This window comes from Psammomys obesus, unplaced genomic scaffold (genome assembly GCF_907164565.1).
Source record: "Psammomys obesus unplaced genomic scaffold, mPsaObe1.curated_primary_1811, whole genome shotgun sequence".
In the NCBI taxonomy this organism is placed as follows: domain Eukaryota; kingdom Metazoa; phylum Chordata; class Mammalia; order Rodentia; family Muridae; genus Psammomys; species Psammomys obesus.
Window position 1 is genome coordinate 8,293,489 of NW_026596134.1, and position 23,662 is coordinate 8,317,150.

Sequence of the window (23,662 nt, forward strand, 5' to 3'; positions counted from 1 at the left end):
ATTCTTGGGCAGTCATTTTCTATCTTATAGAAATAAGACAGCACGTTAGGAGTAAATCAGAGATTCTTAGAAGAGACCAACTAGTCTCGAAATGTCAGCTGTGCTGACTCAACTCTGAGTTGCGTTTGTATTAGCTAACTAATGTGTATATATATATATATTTAAAATTAATTTATTAATTAGTTACTTGATGACAAATCCAGAGTAACATGAGTAGGACGTAGTATCAAGAGGTGGTCTAAACCAGACATCCTCGCCTCTATCTCAACATTGAGTCACTCTTGTGGTCACTCCAGGGTTAACAGATGCTCATTTAGGACCAAACCAGTCTGGGGCCTAGGAAGAGAAACAGACAGAGGATGGCTCTAGCTGGCTTTCTTGGGTGTTTGTATTCAGTTATTCAGGAGTGTTTGTGGGAAAACATTAGAAAGAGAAATTTTATTTCTTATTTTTTGAAGATTTATTTTATTTTATGTATATGACTGTTTTTTTTTTTTGCATGTTCATTTGCATGCCAGAAGAGGGTATCAGATCCTACAGCACTACAGTTAGATGGCTGTGAGCTACCATATGGATGCTGGGAGTTGAACTCAGAACCAGGAAAAGAAATTTTAAGAGAGAGTTCTGGCACCTTTCTTATTTTTGAGAGATGAAATGCAGAAAAGGAAGCCTGTGGCTATATCACAGTGAAACAAGCACAGCCCAATGCAGTGAAAGGCAGGCCAGCACAGCTGCAGACGAAGCAGAGCTCTCCCTGACAATACAACTAGTTAGAAGGTCAAGTCTTCTGATAAAATGAACAGATGAGTAGGTCCATGGTCCTGCTTCACACTCATTTGCTTTTTAATCTTCCTGCATATCAGTCTCTGGGGTATAATTTTTACAAAGATTCAAAAAATTTTAAAGGTTTTAATGCTTGTGAAAAAAATACTTCCAAAAGTAATTTTGAATAACTGTTTTAATTGAAAATTTAATGCCTAAGCAATTGACTTCCAATTTTATAAGCAGTGGTGACTAGTCTCTGTCATATCACTTTCTTTTATCCCACATATATAACAGGAATATGAAAAGCTTATAACTACTAAGTGTATTATTTAACAAACAATCAAATCGAAACACCATTTATCTAGCGTAAACAGTCAATGCCGATGCTTTGAACCAGAGTACTGGAAAAACTGATGCAGCCTTGATGTCCCTTTATGGCACAATGGATTCTCCAGAGCACAACAGATTCGCTTCCACATTACTAATGCTAGTAGGAGATGGAACCTAGTCAAACTGAACTTCCTTATGCAGGGCAGTCACATTTCTCACGGCTCCTGGACCTTCACTTCTGACCTGACTGTCCCTGATGAAGGGTGTTGATTCCCTGAACAGTGCCCCCTAAGAGGCCATGGGGAAGAAAAGGGATGACAAAGAATGAAGAAGCAATAAGCAACTGTCCCTGAGTCATTTACAGTTGATACAATATGTTCTGGTTATTCATTATTTAAAGGTAAACTGCTTCTTCTTTATAGAGTAAGAACTATTGGAAAGTATTTCAAAATTTTCTCACAAGTGCAGGTATCTCATTAACCTCTGCTTTATTTTAAGTAAGCTCATTATCCATTTCACATTATAAAAAGTAACCACGCACACGTATGCATTCACAAATTAGATCATCTTTATCATACATCAACATATCTTTAAAAAACAAGTATTTTCTGATATCAATATAGGTATATGCTGATTGCATTTGAAATAGAGAAGCTAACAATAGCTTCATACATTCTATCTCAGGAACTGACATTTTAAAGTTAAGGACAATAAATGCTCCACAGGCAAATTTTGATGGAAGTATTAGCATTAGTACAAATGGGTGCTGTTGACATGGCGTGAGCATGATAGCTTGGAAGAACAGCTGATTCAAACTAGATTCATCATTTGAAATTAAGGACAGATACAATCTAAAATGTAAACAAAGCATTTATAAAAGAAATTCTAGGAATTAAGGAAATCATCAATCTATCATTTTTAAGGTATTTGTCGCTGAAGTTTTCATGAATCTTTGCAGATTTTCATTGCCGAATCTAGACTAGGGCAGTCCAGGTGCTGATACCGTCACAGAATCCCAGGACCCATAGGACCACAGGCAGCTGCTTGGTTTGACTTTTCTGCTTGGCTTAGAGAGCTCTGAGGAAATACAGTGTCTTCCTTACCTCCTGTGTCCTGGCCCAAGTTGTTACCCACGCAGTTGGCTCATTTTGGGGGGTTGTAGACTTTCTAAATGCTACAACTTAGCATAACAAAAGCCAGTCTCTCACACAGAGACAAGCGTGTCTCTGTCATGTCTCTGAGGTCCACAGTCCCAGTACATGCCTCAGGTTGGAGCTGACCACACTGCACTGAACACTGGCATTCAGAGCCCGTATTAAAACACATGTCATACCTCCTAGGGAATCTAACTCCAAATACGGTAAGTTTCACATCAGCTGCATGATGTTCCTTTCTTCCTTCCATACTCTCAAAGCCTGGCCGTCACTGTAGCTTTTTCCACCATCGCAGTCTCCACTGACTGCTTGCTTCATCACCAAGCATTTGACCTAAGGATTAGATTTTCGGGATTTTCTGATACAAAAAGGAAATGAAGAGGAAGGAGGGAAGCAAAGAAAGAAAAGGAAAAAGAGACCAAAAAGAAAGCATAAAACATGCTACTCTGAGAATACAATATGAGAATTCTGATAAAGAGAAAATTAATTACACATTACAGATTACCCAGAATTACTTGTAACTATCAAAGATCATCTTGTGCACACCTAACAGCATCCCCTTTAACTTACACACTTTTCTTACATTTTCAATTTTGTATAGCCATGAAGGAAATTACACAGCCCTAGAAGACAAAAGCAAAACTGCACGCCTGTACTTCCTTCATGACACAATGCTGGTTAACAGCAGAGGTGGTGTTTGGTAAGGCAGGTGAATATACTGCACAGGCGGGAAAGGTGGCTTAGTGGTTAAGAACAGTGGCTGCTCTTCCAAAGGACCCAGGTTCAATTCCCAACACCCACCTGGCAGCTTACAACTGTCTATAACTCCAGATTCAGGGGATGTGGCACTCATACAGACATATATACAAATTTAAAAAAAAAAGTAAAAAAACTGAGGTAACACCTTCTGCAATCACTCCATTGACTTATTTTCAGCAAAGAGGACTTTTTTTCTTTCCAATTTGAATATGACATTTTCTAAATTATGGATAATACTTCTGAAAAAAAAAAAGAGCAGTGTGGATAGCAACCACCCATCCAACTAATGGGCATGTGAGAGCCCAGTGTGGGAACGGCCAGGTGCTGTGCACCAGGCACGGGTGATGGAGCACTTGTGAATGCGGCTAGCAAGCCTTCCCTCAGGTGACTTGAAAAAGTGCAAACTCTGAGATCTATTGATCTTTATTCTAGATTCATTTGGTAATTATAAGTTATACAAGAAAAAAGGAAATTAAAAAATTCAGTCTGCAAAAAGGAAAGATGTGCTCAGCAATGTAAGAACTCATAAAGTAACAGAAACAAAGGAACACTGCCACAAAATATTGGTTCAGCGGTCTTTAAAAAACAAAACTAGAACTTCTGCTCGGATGTGGCCCGTGGTAGCTCAGTAACCAAGTAGTTTTCCAAAGTAAGGGGAACACGGACTATTTCTAACAGGATCTCAAGGGCAGGCTGTTTGACCCCCCCACCCCCAGGGGAGGAGCAGTCTGTTAGGCCACAGAGGAGGACTTTGCAGCCAGCCCTGAAGATATCTGATAAAACAGGGTCAAATGAAAGGGGAGGAGGTCCTCCCCTATCAGTGGACTTGGAAAGGGGCAGGGAGGAGACCAGGGAGGGAGTGTGGGGTTGGGGAGGGAATGAGGGAGCGGGATACAGCTGGGACACAGAGTTAACAAAATGTAACTAAAAAGAAAAATAAAATTAAAAACAAAACAAAACAAAACAAAACTAGTTTTGATGATGCTCCCATGTTCAGGGCAGCAAAAGAAGAGGGTCTATTGTGATAGAGAAAGATCTCAGGATATGGAACTGAGAGGCGTCTTAGATGAGCTATAAATCAGACCTGCTGTGTGACAGATGAGCACAGTCCCAAGGGCCAGGCTCACCAATACACCGTGGCCTTGCTCATGTTGAATTTGCCTACATGGCTCCACCTGAAAGTGCTGCAGACCACCAAACCCTGCCACCTCTGCTTCCATGGCTCCTAAACAGCACTAAGTCTTTCTGTAGAAAGAATACTCTTCAAGTTGGCACCATATTTTTTTCTGCAGTATCGGAATCACCTGCTTCTATGATTATTTTTGGAGCATTTAGTCCCACAGTCTTCTGAGCACCATTCAATATCTTTATTTTTGAATTCTGAATGAAATGGGGTACATATGTTTTTATTTGTACATATTCAATGGCCAATCAGAATTTAAAATAAATTATACTACAACCAGCTCCTAAAAGGGTCTCTCCAGGCAGAGAGGAGATGGAAGGAGAGGAGGACCTCCCCTATCAGTGGACTGGGGGACAGGCATGGGTGGAGAAGAGGGAAAGGGGGTGGGATTCAGAGGGGACGAGGGAGGGGGCTACAACTGGGATACAAAGTGAATAAACTATAATTAATAATAAATAAATAAAATTTTTAAAATGTGAGCTGGGCATAGTGAGGTACACTTGTAATCTCAGCATTTGGGAGGCTGTAGCAAGAGGATCTCAAGTTCTAGACCAGAGTGAGCTACATGGTCAGTCTCAAAAACAGAAAGAAAAGAAGAAAGGGAGGGAGGGAAGGAGTAAGGGACACAGGGAGGAAGAAAGGAAAAAAGGAGAAGGGAAAAGCTCATGAATTTAACGATGTGCTCAAGAGGAAACCTGACACTTGCTAAGCTTCACTGGGATGTGAATGGGTGCTCTGTATGAAACCACAGAACTACAAAGTTGTAACTATAGTCTGGGCATCCTTGGAGTGTTATTGTGATGAATTTGGGGTGTCATTCTTTTAAATGTTTAAAAAAAAATTCAAACAAGATGCAAATAGCACACAGAAAAGAATCATGGGGAAGAAAATAGGCCCTTTATAGCTTTGACTTCAAAGCACGAGTTTTGTCTACAGATGTGTTCAGCTTACTGAGCCCACGCTTCCAGGCCCTGTGCTGTTGTGGTATTTCAAAGTGGCATCAGCAGTATCCACCTTTCTGAATACCAGCTGATTAGATACTACAATTAGGTATTTATGTACCTGGCAGACAATGTCTTTGTCGTATGTTACTGTAAGACATCTTACACACACTAGCACAGTGAAGGCTCTCATTACAGCTCCGTTCATCTTACAACATTACCCACTAGAGACATTTTCGGTTCTTTGAAGTATAGAGGTGGGAAGGAAGGTGCCCAGAGCTAACGGGCACACTTAGCAGTGAATCACTTGGTACTCACAAGGTAGCCTTCCGAGGCTGTGCATCTTTACTTCCACTACCCTTTGGATCTGCTGTGTTACCTGTCCCACGGGAAGTACTGGGCAAGACAGGGTTAGAAGAAAAGGAAGCTGGAGCAGTACTGGTATTGCGAGTCCGGAATGAGTCATCTGGAGGTAACATGGAGAGACGGAGGGTGTTGATACACTCAGAAACACTCCAAACAGTGGGCTTTTCTCTTCTCAAATCAGTGTTATAAAGACATAATTTGCAAACAGTAAAGATTTGGCATGTGTATAACCCACTGCCATTACCACAATCAAGATGTGAAAACATGTTATCACCAAATGTCCCCCTGGGTCCATCATAATCACCTCTCCTCCACCTTTTCTTTCTAACACCACTGATTCTTCCCTGGCTAAAGATTAGCTTGCATTTTTCAGGATTTTGCATAAAAGGACTCATACAGAATATACTGTCTTTTTCACTTGATCAGTATAATTGACATCCATCTATATAGGTATATTAGTGCTTCATAACTGGTGTTGTATGCATGGGCTAACATTTGTCCTAAAAGTTTACTGATAGGCATTTGACTAGTTTCAGTTATTGACTGTGATAAATAAAACCGCTATGAACATGCTTAAAAAGGTATGAAGAATAATTAGCATTACATGAGATAATGTGGTTTTCTTCCCAGAATTCCCTCCCTTTAGGGCAGTTCCTATAAGCTCCTTTGAGGATAAGGCTATGTTGGATCTGCCCAACTTCCTTCCTGACACAGAAAGGCCTAACTTTTCTGTCTTCTCTTGTCTCTATCAGATACTAGCCAGAGCCCAAATATGCTCTCTTTGGTTCTGTTGACTTCCTTACTCTTTCTCACTTGTCTGCCAGCCTGGCTTAACTCAGACTGCATGGTTTTCTCTTCTTGTCTCCTACATCTCTTCTCCTGGCAGCTAATAAGATTTAAAACTTGCCTGTCCTGTTCCTTTTGCTGTCAAGCTTCAAGTCTGTCTATAAATTATTTTATTAAATGGTCATAGAAGCTGAAAAGGGGACTTCAGTTTCCCTAGTAACAGAAAAACTTTAATTGCTTACAGACTTGATGAAGACACATGTTTACGAAAAACATCATATCAGGGGCTGGAGAGATAGATAGTTCAGTAGTTAAGAGCACTGGATGCTCTTCCAGAGAACCTGGGTTAAATTCCCAGCACCACATGGTAGCCCACAATTGTCTGTAACGCCTGTTCCAGGGGATCTAACATGCTCACACAGACATATATGCAAGCAAAACACCAATGCACATGAAATAAAAATAAATTAATTTAGAAAAAGAGAAGAACATCATTTCTAGAATTGGAAGGATAAACTGTTTAAAGAAAGCAATACTTCATTACAGTAGCCATTTTATTACCCTCATGTAGCTGCTTACCAGTCAGTGACAGCATGGTAGTCCTCACCAGCCCTGTGACAGAAGGCGAGTGTGCTAAGGTAGAGGTTTTACTGGAAAAAACATTACTTAGTTAGAACCTAAAACCACCATTCAATCTTAGTTACCTAATACTTGGGGCTTTTAATCTTTTTTTATAAATGCTTTCTTCTACTTCTTATGAAATATGCCTATTTTGTTTATTTTATTTTTTTACATTTCATGCTTCAAAATTCATTTTTCTCAACTTAAAAGTATCTCCTTTGTTTCATCAGAACTACAGATTTTCTTTACTTACTTAGCAAAGCTAGGTAAGATGGGTAAAGCCTTCCGGGACTAGCTTATCTTCAGCTAAAATCCCATTTTTACATCCTGAGAATACTGTTGGCTAGGAAAATGCATGCATCTACTGATGATGTCAAAAGCTAGAGCTGAAAGTCTGGAACTAGCAGAAGAAAAAAACATTTTTCTTCAACATGTTCTTTATCTTAAACAATATTTTAAAGGCATTTTTGCTTTCTTTTTAACATAATATTTTTATTAATTGAGAATTTCATACAATGTTTTTGTTGCTGTTTTGGCTTTGTTTTGGTTTTTGGTTTTTTAAAACAGTGTTTCTGTGTGTCACTCTGGCAGTCCTGGACTCTGTAGACCAGGCTGCCCTAGAACTCAGAGATCCACCTGCCTTTGCCTCCAAGTTCTGGATTAAAGGTGTAGGCTACCACCACCCAGTTTATAAAATATATTTTGACCATATTTCTCCCCTGTACTCCTCCCTCTAGTTCTTCCTAGATCCACTTCAACCTATCTCCCTACCTTTCCAACTTCGTGTTTTCCTTTCTTTTTTAAAATAACCTACCAAATACAATTTGTGCTGCCCATAAATCATAGGTGTGGCAACATCCACCGGAACAGAGTTGACCCACCAGGGGCCACAACCTTGAAGAAAAGAGACTCTGGTCCCTCAGAAACCATGAGCTTTCAGGAGCTCCTCAGTTAGATGTAGGGAGTCAGGGATCCCTAAGCCTTCCATGCTAGAATACTGACTAGCTTCATCTTGTATACAGGTTTTGTGACAACAACCTCACATTTTCTTAGAATGACTTTGCTTTTCCAATAACCTACAGCTCTTAAAATCTAATATAATGCATATAACAAATAACGGTGGTTTAATCATACTGCTCCTCTTCTAATCTTAACTGCTTATAATTGTGACTTGGACTATAAATGGAAATCAAATATGTATCTAGTATCAGAACTCTGTTGTGACCACCTCACTGGGTAAGTATGCTTGTGGTTTCTTATTTGTAGAAATGATACAATGCACATGAATTTGCAGCCTGTTGGCAAATACAGGATGCTCACAACCATTTGGAAGTTAAGAATTATATACAGTATATTCCACTTTTCTCATAAATGAGTAGATTCTATGATATTTTCATATGATACCGCAGCAATAGTCTTCTTTCAGTGCAAAGATATTTATCTTTATATAAACAGTAAACACCTATTTTAGTGTGTTAATAAAGTGACCAACTGACCATAAAAAATTCAAAATTAATTCTGATTATAGTGATATAAATATTTCATGTAAATATATATGATGACCACAAAGTAAAAACTCTAGTTAATAACAAACAGCTGATAGCACATACCTAGCACACTTGTCTAAGTTGCCATATTTGGCATGAAAAGCTTGATTATTAAAAGATTGGCTTCGAATCAATTTGGATTTCTTGATTTCTTTGCCTAGAGTAAAGCAGAAAGAAGGAAAATGCAATTTTCAGTTTCCCCTTAGCTGTTCCAACCCCACAGTCCTCCTCAGACCCTACCATTTCCAGAAAAACCCAGACGAATCAAGTTTCCACTCCTCAGTGTGCGTTGACTGGAGTAGCTCATTCTAACCACCATTAAGGAGAGCAACAGAACAAGATAATTTGAACACAGGGAACTTCCCAGAGACTCATACTCCAACCAAGGACTATTCGTGGAGATGACCTGGAACCCCTGCACAGGTGTAGCCCATGGCAGTTCAGTGTCCAAGTGGGTTACATAGTAATGGGAAGAGGGACTGCCTCTGACATAATCTGATTGGTCTGCTCATTGATCACCTCCGAGAAGGGAGCAGCCTTACCAGGCCACGGTAGAGGACAATGCAGCCACTTTTGATGAGAACTGATAGACTAAGATCAGAAAGGAGAGGAGAACCTCCCCTATCAGTGGACTTGGGGAACGGCATGCATGCAGAAAGGGGAGGGAGGGGAGGAGGGAGGGGCTTATGGGGGGATACAAAATAAATAAAGTGTAATTAATAAAAAATTTAAAAAAAAAGAATAATTGAAAGCTCAGCTGGCGAAAGCTAAGGGCACATTTACAGCAGGAAAGTGTGACTGGCCTGGCAGGAATAAAGATGCACTACACAGACATTTCTGTCCTACCTTTTGATCATCATAATATTGAAACAGTGGGCCCAAACAAATTAGAATAGCCCCATGAGTTTCATGAATGAAGAAGAGAGGCTAAATTCTGGGGAGCACAGGGAAAATTTTTGTCTTAGAAAGAGATATACCATCTGTCAGATCATCTGACATAGGAGACAATGAGTCAGTGATGCACAGGACTACACCTTGACCTTGACTGCTCAGATATGCATAACTATGACCCTCTAATTAAACTGTAACCTCATAACAGGACCCTGAAAATGGACTTAGCAGTGAGGGAAGGAGATATCACTGGATCTTTGCTCCTCTTCCCAATATAGCCACGTTGAATAAATCTCCATTTTTGTTTTCGAAATTAAAAAAGTAAATGAATAGATACTCTAAAAAATTTGTCTTTAAAAAAACATTTTATGAGCTGGGTGATAATGGCGCACTCCTTTAATGCTGGCACTCAGGAAGCAGAAGTAGGCAGATCTCTATGAGTTGAGGTTAGCTTGGTCTACAGAGTGAGTTCCAGAACAGCCAGTGCTACACAGAGAAACCCTGTCTCATAGGGGTGGGGGAAAAACATTTTATGAAACATAAAAGAATCATTTCTTACTTGTTGATGGGGTGCTAGAAGAGGGTCCAGGAACAGAAATGGGGATGTTCTTGGGTAAGTTCTGCATTGATGTCCTGGAGTCTCTGCCTAAAATAAACTCTGTTTAAGTTGCATAATATCATCTGACTCCTGTAGAGTTCACTATCTATTTATCAGCATTATTCTCCTACTTTATATATTTCCACATTTCAGTCTCTGCTATTGTAGTTCAACTCCACAACCTTGTAACTGACATCCAACATTCAGCTTCCCTTCCAGAGGCTCCAAGGCTCATACTATTGACTTTTATTATTTTTTATGCACTCCTAATACCTATACCACATTAACCCGGCAATTTTCAAAAATAACCTTTTTTTAAAAAATGTTAGAAAGTAAAGTAATTTTCCCTACCAAATTAAAACTCAGCATAGTCTTCCAGAATACAAAAATACAAATATCACTGCAGTATCAGTAGCCCAAAGGTCAAAAGAATGGAATCTACCTCTGGGTGGAGCCTGGGTCTGCTCCTTCAGAGTTAATCCAATTGGGCTGGTCAAGAACCTGGCTAGGGGCCATCATACTTCATTAAGGCAGATTTGCCTTGATAAAGAGATGGGAGGTATAATTATCACTTTAATGATATACTTTTCGTTCCCAGCTTCTTGGCTTCTATGCAAATGCTTTAAAAAAAAAAAAAGCTGCAGGCATGCAGCTTTAAAGGTTTGCTTTTCCCTGTTGCTTTTCTCAGAATGCTTCCCTAATGCTTTGGGCTTCACTCTTCCTCTAAAGCTCCCCTCCCACTGTACAGCCTCCTGTCTGCCCTGTGGTTGATCTCCATTCCAGCTTAACTCAAATAGGAGGCTTGTTCTCTTTTTCTTCTCCATCTTTGTCCTCCAGGCTGCTACCTAGATTAACAGCTTGCCTGTGCCAAGATTTTTCTTTTAAACATCAATGGTTATTTTTGACCTTTCTTTTGCATGTAGTAGAAACTACTGTATTAGAAAGACTAGGACTCCCAGGAAGGGCCCTCGACTCCCAGTTTTCTAACATTGACTCTGTAACCACTTGGGAAGACACAGAACCACTCACGTTTCTTCTCAAAGCTTTTGTCACTGGGCAACCTCCCATCATTCTGATGCTTCTCCTTCTCTAGCTGTTCCTGTTGGGACATAGCATCATGTTACAGGTACAGCTTGGGAGCTTGTTCAGGGGAAAAAGACTCTCAACAAATTTTGTCTCACAAAAATACCTTTTTAAAAAGTGGGCTTTCTCTTTGGTACTCATGTTTAAAGAATTTGAAGTTTCATTTTGTTTTGTTTCTGTGGCCTTGCAGTGTCACAGAATATTGCCAATTTGTCCAAATAAACAGTGACTTTGCTCATTCTGTAATGAGCATTTATTTCCCACAAGGTGTTTACCAGTTCTCAGCAGCAGCACATTTGTTTATCCATGGTTATTTAACCATGGTTATTTCAATCCCATTTGGCAAATGACAAAATATTTTTTCTTTAAAGAGACTGAGAGGGAAGAGAAAAGTCTACGAAACATATTTAAAATATTTTATTGAAGTATGATGCATAGACAAGACTAAAGACCTCAGGAAAATGTCATTTCCACACCAAAGATTCTGCAAGGCTAACTGACCTCACTTCTGGCTACAGGAGTGGAATGTCGCTGAGAAGAGCCCAATCCATCTGGGCTAGCTTTAGTCCTTTAAACAGGCACCACTGCTCACCTCTGTACTTGCTCTAATAGCCTTTTAGCTGTCAGGCAAACCTTTGAAATGTATTTTTAGGGTATTAAACAGATGGCTCCATGGCTGAAAAGAAATACTGCTCTTCCAGAGGACCCACTGTGGGTGACTCACAACCACCTATACCAAGTTCCAGGGCATCTGACTCCTTTCTCTGCCTTCTTTGTTCACATAACACATAACTAAAAATTTTAAAATGTATTTTTTTTTTTTAGCGGACACTGCCTTCCACTAATCCAAAAGCTATAAATGTCATCAAACAGCACCTGATACTCACAGCAGGGCTTTCCCGACTTTGCTGTGGCCTCCCTGCCACAGGTCCCCACCAAGGTATTTGGCAGGGAAAAGTACAATGCTGCATATGTATAAAATGTCAGTATGAGGACCATTATCTTGTTTGTTAACTAAAAATGGTAATGCAAATACAACTTTTACTTGGACACTTGCTTTGACATTTTGTATGTCTGCTTTTGTTGTGCTGGCACTTTGAATGATAAGCATATGCCTTAACACTAAGCTATATGCCCAGGCCCTAGATTGAACCCAGCTAACACAACCACAACTAAAAGCCAATAATCTTTTGATAAATAAAAGTTGACAAACTGGGTTTTAACCTTTGGTAAAAATGCAGAGGTCCTACACTGCCAAAGCATTAAAAAAAAAAAAAGTTTGAAAACATAAGCTATTTTATTGTTTAAAAATCCAAGTGGGTTACATAGTAATGGGAAGAAGGACTGCCTCTGACATAATCTGATTGGCCTGCTCGTTGATCACCTCCCCCTGAGGGGGGAGCAGCCTTACCAGGCCACGGTAGAGGACAATGTAGCCACTTTTGATGAGAACTGATAGACTAAGATCAGAAAGGAGAGGAGAACCTCCCCTATCAGTGGACTTGGGGAGTGACATGCATGCAGAAAGGGGAGGGAGGGTAGGATCGGGAGGGAAGGAGGGAGGGGCTTATGGGGGGATACAAAATGAATAAAGTGTAATTAATAAAATAAAAATAAAAAAAGACAGAAGGACTGGGAAGAGAGGAGGGATGGGAAGCTGAGATGGGGTGTAAAATAAATAATTAATTTTAAATAAAAAATAACTAAATTAAAAAAAAAAGACCTACAATTATAGTAACGAAAGCAAGTTGGTACTGCCTAAAAATAAACATACAAACCAGTAAAGCAGAAGAGTGAGTCAGAAACACAGAGATAACTGACACTTGTGTAGGTGGGAAGGCAATTTAGTGGCGAAAAAGGATTTTTGATAAGTGGGGCCAAAATAGCCAGATTTTCAGGTGGAAAAAGTAAAAAATATATGAAAATTAGATTAAAATTGGGTAAAGACCTAAGTGAAGAATTCAAAACTAAACTTTCTTGAAGTATAGGAAAAATGTGATGTTAAATAAAGAATTCTTAAAGGAAACAGCAATCATAAAAGAAAGGCTTAACCAGCCAAGCACAGTGGCACACACTTGTAATATCAGCACTCGAAGAGGCAGAGGGAGGAGGATCGCTGTGAATTTGAGGCCAGCCTGGTCTACAAAATGAGTCCAGGACAGCTAAAGCTACATAGTGAAACCCTGTCTTGAAAAAGCAACAACAAAAACAAACAAAGGCTTAATCAGTTAGACTGTGGAGCTAGAGAAATGACTCAGTGGCTAAAGTACTTGTTGCTTTTACAGAGGTCCTGAGTTTGGTTACCAGCACCCACAGTGGATAGTTCACAACCACCTACAACTCTAGCTCCAGAAGACCTGATGCCCGGTTCTGGCCTCCAAGGAAAATCACACTTATGTCTATACACACACAAATACACAAAATTAAAAATAAAATGAACATCAAAATTAGAACTTTTTCTAAAGACTGTTAAAAATCAAGTGAAAGTCAGATTTCTAGAAAACATTCACAAGATGAGCATGTGACAAAAGCACTCAATAATAATGTGAACAACCTACTTTAAATTCTCAAAATGGACTTTATAAAAAAAATTAGTATGGCCAACAAACAAATAGAAGCTTGTTAGTATTGTTGGCACCCAGGATGTATAATTTAAAGTCACGTGAATTCTAAAAACTATGATTGCTCCAATGCAAGAAATTAATTCAGTAGATGCTAAGGATAGATGCTGAAGATAAATGCTAAGGATGGATACTGAGGATGCATGTTGAGGATGGATAGTGAAGATGGATGCTAAGGATGGATACTGAGGATGCATGCTGAGGGTGAATGCTCAGGATGGATGCTCAGGATGGATGCTGGGGGGAATGCTGAGGATGGATGCTCAGGATGGATTGCCAGGAACATGTGGGAATGGCTCAACTAGGACTGAATACATGTGGTTACTTACACACTAGTTTCACTTAAACTCATTTTGCTTAAACATTCTCAACTAATTTTTCTTCTAATTTATAAAAGGTAAAACTTCAGAAAATCAAGACTTTTCTTCAGTCTTTTAGGAAATAGGGAACAATGATGTAAACTTGAAATAAATCAGTTTTAGGTTTACTAACAAAGGACTAATTAGAAAGGAGGGGGGGCAACATACCATTTCCATAAACAGCAGTTCTTCTCTTTCTTTCTCTTGATCCAACAAATCTTTCTCATAATTTTTTTTCTGAAGCTGCTTAAAATTTAAAGTAACATTAGTCATTAGTGACAACTCTTTACTAACTGCAAATATTTCTTTACCATAAGGTAGAGTGTACTTACCACATCCATAGACATTTCCATTCTGTCCAACTCTAACACTGTCTATAAGGAAAGTTTTTAGAAATTATAGCTGAATCAACAGTAATGGAATGCAATCAACAAATTATTTCTCAAAAAAAAAATTCCTTCCCCATGGGATTCAAAGAGAAGAACTTATACTATGATATTAATAAACTAATATTTCACCACCAATAAACATTCAAAAATGTGTCCAAAGTCATACCCATTCCTATCCTTTTATTAATATTATAACGGCATCAGTTGCATATTAAGTGTAGCTTTGAAAACTGAAGCATTTTAAAGTTTGATCTCACTAACCCAATTTTTTTATTATCTTAGTTTTCCAACATTTCCAAATAATCCATAAACAAGCCCTCATGCTAGAGCAAAATCATAAGGCATATGGTTAGGGTGTTTGGAAAAAGATGTGCTTGGGGTAATGCCAGATCACCATGGCAGAAACTCTGCTACCTAGCATGTTCTCAAGCAGCCAGTGTTTCTTTGCAAAGTCAAACAGGTGACTGAATTCACTCTGAGGGGCTCTTCCCCTACTCTTCTAGAAAACATGACTTATCTAATTTTACTGAATTGTGATAACTTATAAAGCCCAGGGAATGAGATATTGGTCATCATTTGAGCCAGGTTCACAAACACCTCAAAGGTTCTCAGTCCCATACACATGCAGGGAATTCTACTGCTAATAACAAACCTGATTACCCTTTAGAAATGCTCTTCAAAGGAACTGGTGTAGCCAGCGGTGGCCAACACCCACCCTGCTGTTTATTCATTCTTACCACACTTGGAAAAACTGTTACCCTATCCAGCTAAGGTGGGGAAGCTGAGCTTAACGCTGCCATACTGTAGGACACGTTGTCTCAGCAGGAGAGACACTTACTTTTTTCACAATAGCCAGGACATCTTTATCTTTTTCTTGACACAAGAGTTTTCTCACACACAATTCCAACTGCTGGAGGAGATGCATGTCTGCAGGAATCTTCAGAGCTGATTTCACTTTGGGAAGCAGGTAGCAAAGCTTCATTCTGTGGGTAGAGCGAGTTTAATTACTAAGAGTAATAGGAATGTGTAACTGAAAAGGAGAACCTTTAGAAAACTTCACAGTGCATCTGCCATGCAACAGGTATGTGTGGAGTGCCTATTGCTTATAAGGCATCCATTGTTCTGGATACCAAGACACAAAAATTGAATCAAACCAACAAAATCCTCAGGGGTTTGCATTCTCATATGGAGCAAAGAAGGCAGAATGCATGAATATGTCTGTCTGGTGTTGAGTCAATCTGGAAGGCGGTGTTAGAAGTCAGTGATGTTTTCACCGAAAAGATGATATTTAAGGGAAGACCTAGAAAATGAGGGAGCAAGCCACTCAAGTGTCTGAAAAAGCATTTGTGGTCAACAGGGAAGGCTTGCCTAGTGATTTTCTGAATTAGCAAACTAGCCTTGAGGCAGACTAAAGCAAAGATGAGCTTAGTAGACCTCATTGGTGACAAGGGACCAACTCATGCAGGGCCCTATGAGCCACTGCTTGGAACCTGACTTCTATTTCAAATGCAATGAAAGCATTGGAGGGTATGAGTAGAGGAGTAAAGTGATCCAGCCTAACTCTTATAATTATTCTATGCTGTTTTGAGATTAAAGCATAAGTGCTTAAGGAGGGAAGAGAAACTATAGAGGAAACCCCAAGCAAGAGATGATGGTACTTTCGGCCAGAAGCAGCAGCAGGGTTCCCAGAGAAGTCTACACTCTGCATGTCTTTTGTGAGTGGCAAAAGACTCACAAAAGGACTGCAATGGGATGACAGAATGAAGAAGGTTGGGTTTTGGCCTGGGCAGGGGAAGATGAACCAGTTGCTTAGTGAGATGCAGACAAAGCAGACCCAGCATGATTGCTAGAAAGATCAAGTCTGGGAACACCTATTACATATGCAACGGGAATTATAAATCTGCAGCTGGCACAGTAAGCCTGCTGTCCAGGTGGATGTCCTCGTGAGGATTAAGTCAGGAATGCATTGGGATGATGGTTTAGGCATGGGAATGGAGAGATCACTAGCATAACAAGGGCAGCGAGAGAAGAAGAGAAATGAGAAACATGCTAAGGCGCCACCACTGTGTAGATCAGCTGGGTAAAGCAGAAACAAGGAGGCTACAGAATGCCAGGGAGGTGAGCAGAGATCCAAGAGTAAAGAGCGCCTCCCTGGGGAAGGACAGCTGCTCTGTTAGACTCCAGCTCTCCCTCTCTTCAGGCTGGTTCTGGGGAGGGGTGCTAGGCAGCTGTCTCTCTTACAGCTGCTGAAGTCATCCATTCATCATGTGTTCTCCAGGTTAGTGCTCTGCATTTCCTTGACAAATCTTGAGGCAGCTAACTCCCATCCCAAGGGTTGTCGGGATGCTGTCTCTGCAGACCTTCAGCCAAGAGCTTTTCCTACACAACAGCCCTTGATTCTGTGCATCTGAAGAGGTGAAGGAGCTCTTCTCTGCGATTCTAAACACTGAGCACTAACTGCCTCCATCTCACTCACTGATCATCACAGATGTAGGGGACACTAAGAACCCTCAAGTTCTTTCTGGAGAAATGACTTCACTTCTGCCACTGAAGAAAAGGCTCCTCTGAATACCAAAGGATTTTCCCAGCCTTGATGGTGTCTAAACTCAGTAAATAAAATGTTAAAACATTCACTTGAGAAGCACAAAAAGCATAAATCACTCTTTATTACCCAAAACATCTAGAAAACATAATGATTCATGGGCCCACAAAATTATAAAGTTTTTGAACTTGGGGACTAGAGCTTTTAGTAAACAATACTTGTTAAGGCTTTTATCATATTAATAATATTTACTCAGTCAGCCTGGTAGGCTGGCTTTGACTTGTGCTTGCTCAACCCAGTAAGAAAAAAGATCTGAAATACCAATTAAGAAAGTGACATTTTATCCTAAGACTAATTACTAACCATAATTACTAATTATGAAACCAACAGAGATGTCCATCAATAGACAACTGGGTAAAGAAAATATGGTATATAAACACATTGGAATGTTATTCAGTTCTAACAAAGAATGGAACCCTACCACAAAACAGATGGAACAAGAAAGTATTACATAAAGTCAAATAAGCCAGACATGAAGACATAGGCATTGCCTGTTCCTACTTATACGTGGAAGCTAAAACAGTGAATCGTAAAATGGTAGCCATTAGCAAGTAGAAGGGTGGCCGGAAGGAGGTAGGCAAAGGGTACCAAAATCCAGTTGATGTATGAGAACTATCTTGTAATCTTTGCAATACAGTAGGTGACTGCTCATTATTTTATCATATTTTATAAATAACTAGAAGACCGAGCTGAAGTTTCTGAACACAGAGAAATAACAAATATTTGAGGAAATGAAAATACTAACTAGCCTGATTTTATTGTTACATGCAATATCCATATTATAAAAATTATCATGCTATATCCATAAACATGTCAACCTTCAAAAATAACTACTTAGACTCTGAGAGCATGCATCGATTCCTTGATTGGTTTGATTAACTAAGAAGAGTTTACAAACATTTACCATAATGGACATATGAAGAAGGCAATGTTTTCAAGCCATGCAGAGTGATACATACCTCACATTTGCTACTGGGTCATGGGTTAGTTCAATAACAGGTAGAAAGAAATATTTGCAGAAAAATGATCTGGAAAAGATCTCTATGATAAATTCACAGGTATCCAAAAACCGAAGTCTATTCCAATAACTTTTTCCTTGGCCCAATTCTACAAACAACAAAAACACCACAACCTCATATTTCCTATATTATAGATTACAAAGCTAAACACCGAAAAACATACAAAGTTTCCATCTATCTGCAATTTATTTAACAAATACAATAGGCAAGAGAAAAATAGTCATTATATACTTTAGATTTGTAGACTATAATAATTACATGTCAAAAACTAGGAAAGGGCTTATTGTTACTGCATAAACTTCAGTAAGTACTAATGGGTGGACTGTGATGGCCGAACGACTAGAGCCACTATGTCTGACCATCGCCTATATGCTAAGGACCCTGTAGATAGAATCATTTTTAAACCTGGAAAACAATATGGGATTCAGTCACTTAAGCCAATTTAAATGCAGTCTACAAACCCTCCAAGTCTTTAAAATCTAACCTCATTATTCTCTTTTTTTTTTTTCTTAAAAGTGTCTGATGTGGATAAAGTCATATGTAAACAGGATTACTGATGGTATTTTTAGTCAATATTTGAAGAATAATTTTCTCATTTTTACATAAATGTGCAAAAGCAAAGTTCTTCATACTTAAAACCAAAGAATCTTTAAAAATGAAACTTATTCTAAATGTAAGTCCCTACTAATAAAAAATGAAAAAAAAAAAAAAACAGGCCATGAAATGAAAAACCAAAATATACTGAGTATAATTTTTCTTAAGTAAATTTTACAAAAGTACTTGTTTTCTTGAAAAGTGGTGGTTCATGATTAAAATGGTAAGTTCTAATAGACAGAAGGTCCTCTTCTTTGTCTTTGCTGAATAATAGCTTTATTAAAAAGCATTTAAGCATAGCTGTAGTCAAATCCAAGTATTCAATGACTGATAAACTCTCTAAACAAATGTATATATTTGCTACCAGAATTAACGCCTTAAAGATTTTGCCATGACTTTATCTCCTAACAAATCACAATAAATTTGTATGTGTTAACCTGGTTTCTGAATCATTATGGCTCACATTCACATTACTATGTGCTGTCAATACAAGAAAAAATTGTAAGCCCACTATGGTTCACTCGATTAATACTGAAAACAGCATTAGATAATAAATTATTAGATTTTAAAATACCCTATTCGTTCTTTAGTTCCAAATGTTATTTCATCAAAGCATAAATTAGTCTTTCAACATATGTTATGTATTTTAATTTCTCTTGTGTTGGAATTCACAAAAGAAGGCTCCGGTTAAATACTATTTTCATCTTTGAAATTTACAAAATTCAAATAAAAGCCAGATGTTTATCATCATCAGCCTAATTTATCTTCAACAGCTGACATACAGTGCTTTGAAGATGTAATTAAGATCAGCTACTTTAGAATTTTTTTCTAAAATTATTACTTACGTTCAATTAATTTCTGAATGACTTCATGCCTCTGTTCTTGTTTACGATTGTATCGTAGAAAAATGCATAGAGTCCGTGCAGCTGCTCTTTGGACAGGTAAGACATTCTTGAAGAAACAAAACAGAAGAGACAATCACACTACCCTAAGCTATACTCTCAGAATCCAGAATGCCCATCATTACACCATGGAACTACACATCTAAGTTACGTTCTCAGCGATGAGCCCCCACACCAAATCAATACAAAGCTTTTGGCTAAATGAGAAGTGTTCACTATCTTTCAAACCCTGAGCTCACACCCTTCTGCAGGGATCTCTATTAGCCAATGTTAATGTCGCTCAAGTAAATAAGATATCCTATCACAAGTTAGCTCAATTTCATAGTCACATTCAAATCATCTACGTTTGACTACCATCTCCTTGCCACCTCATCTTAAATGACATGCTCCTCAGCTACCCATCCTTTCAGATGGCAAAACATGAATCATTTTTACATATTCAACAAATATTTCCAGGAGTATAGCACATGTCAGTTACATCAGCAAAATGTGCCACTTCTAAAATTTAAAGATCTGTGTTCAAATATACTGAAGAAAAATTTGGGGGCTGGTATATGTAGGCATGGAGACTAAATATCTAAGCCCAGGAGGTGCAGTGCTATTCACTGTCCAGGGCTGAGGAACACAAAAGCTATAACAGTTGTCAATATGGAGACAAAGGTCCCAGAACTCTACACAAGGGTGTTAGTATTAGAGAGCACCATTGGGCAGAGCAAAGCCCAATAGCATTACCAATACTCTAAACCCTTTGTGCTTCAGCCCCTTGAAGAACACGCTCTAAACCAGGTATACTATGTCCATCATAAATTCATATTCACCGTCCTGACTTACTATCAATAATATAATATCCCATCACCTAAAATCCAGACTACTATAGTGAGAATCTCTACAGCTATTTAGTGTTGAGACAGTGGTCCTGGCTGACTTCACCTTTTCCATCTACACAAGTATCAATTTTACTGGACATTCTGCTATGTGATATTGTTGACTGCTAGGTACAAAAGGAAGATATTTTCTATGGTTTAGAACTGAAAATTTCAGATCTCAGCATAAGCGGAAATGCAATCGACCTTATGTGAATTTCAGACAGTGAACTAAATAAAAGCATGCCCCTCTCTTCTTTACCTTTGTACGACATGACAGAGTTTCAAATGCATATATATAAGATGTATGACAATATGCTTAGTTTATGCCTCATGTGATGTCTTATAAAGCAAGGCAATATTCATTTGGGACAGAAATTAATAAGGACCTCAGGACAGCATCGATGAGTTCTCCTCCGGGTATTACTTATGTGTCACTGTACCTGTAAGCCCTCATCCACACACACACACACGCACACACACTAAATAAATATAAAAGTGACAAGGAGTTATTATTGTCAAATCACTTTTTTAATTTTGTTATTTTTTAATATAGTTCCTTTTATTTTTTATTAAATATACTTTACTCACTTTGTTTCCCCCCTGTAGCTTCCTTCTTCCTATCCTCCCAATCCCTCCCTCCCACCCTCTTTTCCAACCATGCCCCTCCCCAAGCCCACTGATAGGGGAGGTCTTCTTTTCCTTCCTTCTGATCCTTGTCTTTTAAGTCTCATCAGGAGTGACTACATTGTCTTCTTCTGTGGCCTGGTAAGGCTGCTCCCCCCTCAGGGGGGAGGTGATCAAAGAACAGGCCAATCAGTTCATATCAGTGACAGTCCCTGTTCCCATTACTACAAAACACACTTGGAGACCAAGCTGCCATGGGCTACATCTGTGCAGGGCTTCTAGGTCATCTCCATGCATGAAACTTGGTTGGAGTGTCAGTCTCAGGAAAGACCCCTGTGTTCAGATTTTTTGGTTCTGTTGCTCTCCTTGTGGAGCTCCTGTCCTTTCCAGATCTTACTATTTCCCACTTCTTTCATAAGATTCCCTGCACTCTGCTCAATGGTTGGCTATAAGTCTCAGCATCTGTTTTGATAGTCTATAGAGCAGAGCCTTTCAGAGGTCTTCTGTGGCAGGCTTCTGACTTGTTCCCTGTTTTCTCCTTCTTCTGATATCCATCCTCTTTGCCTTTCTGGATGGAGATTGAGCATTTTAGCGAGAGTCCACACTCTTGAATAGTTTCTTTAGGTGTACAGATGTTAGTAGGTTTATCCTATATTATAAGTCTATATGAGTGAGTATATACCCTGTGTGTCTTTCTGCTTCTGGGATACCACACTCAGGATAATCCTTTCCTGTTCCCACCATTTATCTGCAAATTTCATGATTTCCTTGATTTTATCACTGAGTAACATTCCATTATATAGATGTACCACAATTTCCGTATCCATTCCTCAACTGAGGGGCATCTTGTCTGTTTCCAGCTTCTGGCTATTATAAATAAAGCTGCTACAACCATGGTTGAGTAAATATCTTTATTGTGTATTTGAGCCTCTTTTGGATATATACCTAAGAGTGGTATAGCTGGGTCTTGAGGAACTGCTATTCCTAGTTGTCTGAGAAAGTGCCAGATTGATTTCCAAAGTGGTTGTACAAGTTTACATTCCCACCAGCAATAAAGGAGGGTTCCCCTTTCTCCACATCCTCCCCAGGATGTGTTGTTACTTGAATTTTTTATCTTAGCCATTCTGATGGGTATAAGGTGAAATCTCACGGTCTTTTTGATTTGTATTTCCCTGATGACTAAGGACATTGAACATTTCTTTAATTGTTTCTCTGTCATTCTATATTCCTCTATTGAGAATTCTCTGTTTAACTCTGTACCCCATTTTTTAACTGAATTACTTGATTTGTTGCTGTTTAACTTCTTGAGTTCTTTACATATTTTGGATATTAGCCCTCTGTCAGAGATAAGGTTGGGGAAAATCCTTTCTGTAGGCAGTCGCTTTGTTTTGACAACAGTGTGCTTTACAGAAGCTTTTCAGTTTCATGAGGTCCCATTTATTGTTTGTTGCCCTTAGTGCCTGTGCTGTTGGTGTTCTGTTCAGGAAGTTGTTTCCTGTGCCAATGAGTTCAAGGCTCTTCCCCACTTTTTCTTCTAAAAGGTTTAGTGTGTCTGGTTTTATATTGAGGTCTTTGATCAACTTAGGCTTTAGTTTTGTGCAGGGTGATAAGTATGCATGGTCTACATACATGTAGACCAGCACCATTTGTTGAAGATGCTATCTTTTTTTCCATAGTATGGTTTTGACATCTTTGTCTCAAAGATCAGGTGTCCATAAGTGTGTGGGTTTATTTCTGGGTCTTCTATTTTATTCCATTGATCTACTATTCTGTTTCTATGCCAGTACCATGAAATTTTTAGTATTGTTGCTCTATAGTACAGCTTGAGATCAGGGATGGAGATACTTCCAGAAGATCTTTTATTGTAGAGGATTGTTTTGGCAATTCTGGGTTTCTTGTTATTCCAAATGAAGTTGAGAATTTTTCTTTCCAGGTCTATAAAGAATTGTGTCAGTATTTTGATGGGAATTGCGTTGAATCTGTAGATTGCTTTTGGTAAGATGGCGATTTTTACTATGTTAATCCTGCCAAGCCATGAGCATGGGAGATCTTTCCATCGTCTCATATCTTCTTCTAATTCTTTCTTCAGAGACTGGAAATTTTTTTCATACAAGTCTTTGACTTTCTTGGTTAGGGTCACACCAAGGTACTTTATGTCTTTTGTGGCTATTGTGAAGGGTGTTGTTTCCCTAATTTCTTTCTCAGCCCTTTTGTCTTTTGTATACAGAAGGGCTACTGATTATTTTGAGTTAATTTTGTATCCAGCCACTTTGTTAAAGGTGTTTATCAGCTATAGTAGCTCTCTGCTAGAATTTTGGGGATCACTCAGGTATACTATCATATCATCTGCAAATAGTGATACTTTGACTTCTTCCTTTCCTTTGTATTCCCTTGATTTCCTTTAATTGTCTTATTGCTCTAGCTAGGACTTCAAGAACTATGTTGAAGAGGTATGGAAAGAGTGGGCAGCCTTGCCTTGTCTCTGATTTCAGTGGGATTGATTTTAAGTTTCTCTCCATTTAGTTTGATGTTGGCTATAGGCTTGTTGTATATTGCCTTTACCATATTCAGGTATGTGCTTTGTATCCCTGATCTCTCCAATACTTTAAACATAAATGGATGTTGGATTTTGTCAAATGCTTTTTCAGCATCTAAAGAGATT

At 38.8% G+C, this 23,662-nt stretch overlaps 1 protein-coding gene across 5 annotated transcripts in view; it reads right to left on the reverse strand.

The window, feature by feature from the left end:
* Ppp4r4 (protein phosphatase 4 regulatory subunit 4) overlaps positions 1-23,662 on the reverse strand; it is a 95,341-nt gene that overhangs the window by 2,572 nt on the left and 69,107 nt on the right. For 3 of the 5 annotated variants that reach the window (XM_055593048.1, XM_055593051.1, XM_055593052.1), the window contains 11 exons: positions 19,454-19,559; positions 17,955-18,102; positions 15,232-15,376; positions 14,337-14,378; positions 14,173-14,250; positions 10,971-11,040; positions 9,903-9,989; positions 8,516-8,609; positions 6,864-6,934; positions 5,451-5,598; positions 941-2,607 (listed from right to left, as the gene is read on the reverse strand). In XM_055593048.1, the coding sequence (XP_055449023.1) occupies positions 2,583-2,607; positions 5,451-5,598; positions 6,864-6,934; positions 8,516-8,609; positions 9,903-9,989; positions 10,971-11,040; positions 14,173-14,250; positions 14,337-14,378; positions 15,232-15,376; positions 17,955-18,102; positions 19,454-19,559 (1,014 nt within the window). In that variant the 3' untranslated portion in view covers positions 941-2,582. Of the gene's footprint in view, positions 1-940; positions 2,608-5,450; positions 5,599-6,863; positions 6,935-8,515; positions 8,610-9,902; positions 9,990-10,970; positions 11,041-14,172; positions 14,251-14,336; positions 14,379-15,231; positions 15,377-17,954; positions 18,103-19,453; positions 19,560-23,662 lie in introns of those variants that run through there. The other 2 variants (XR_008718476.1, XM_055593050.1) reach the window with 2 other exon arrangements.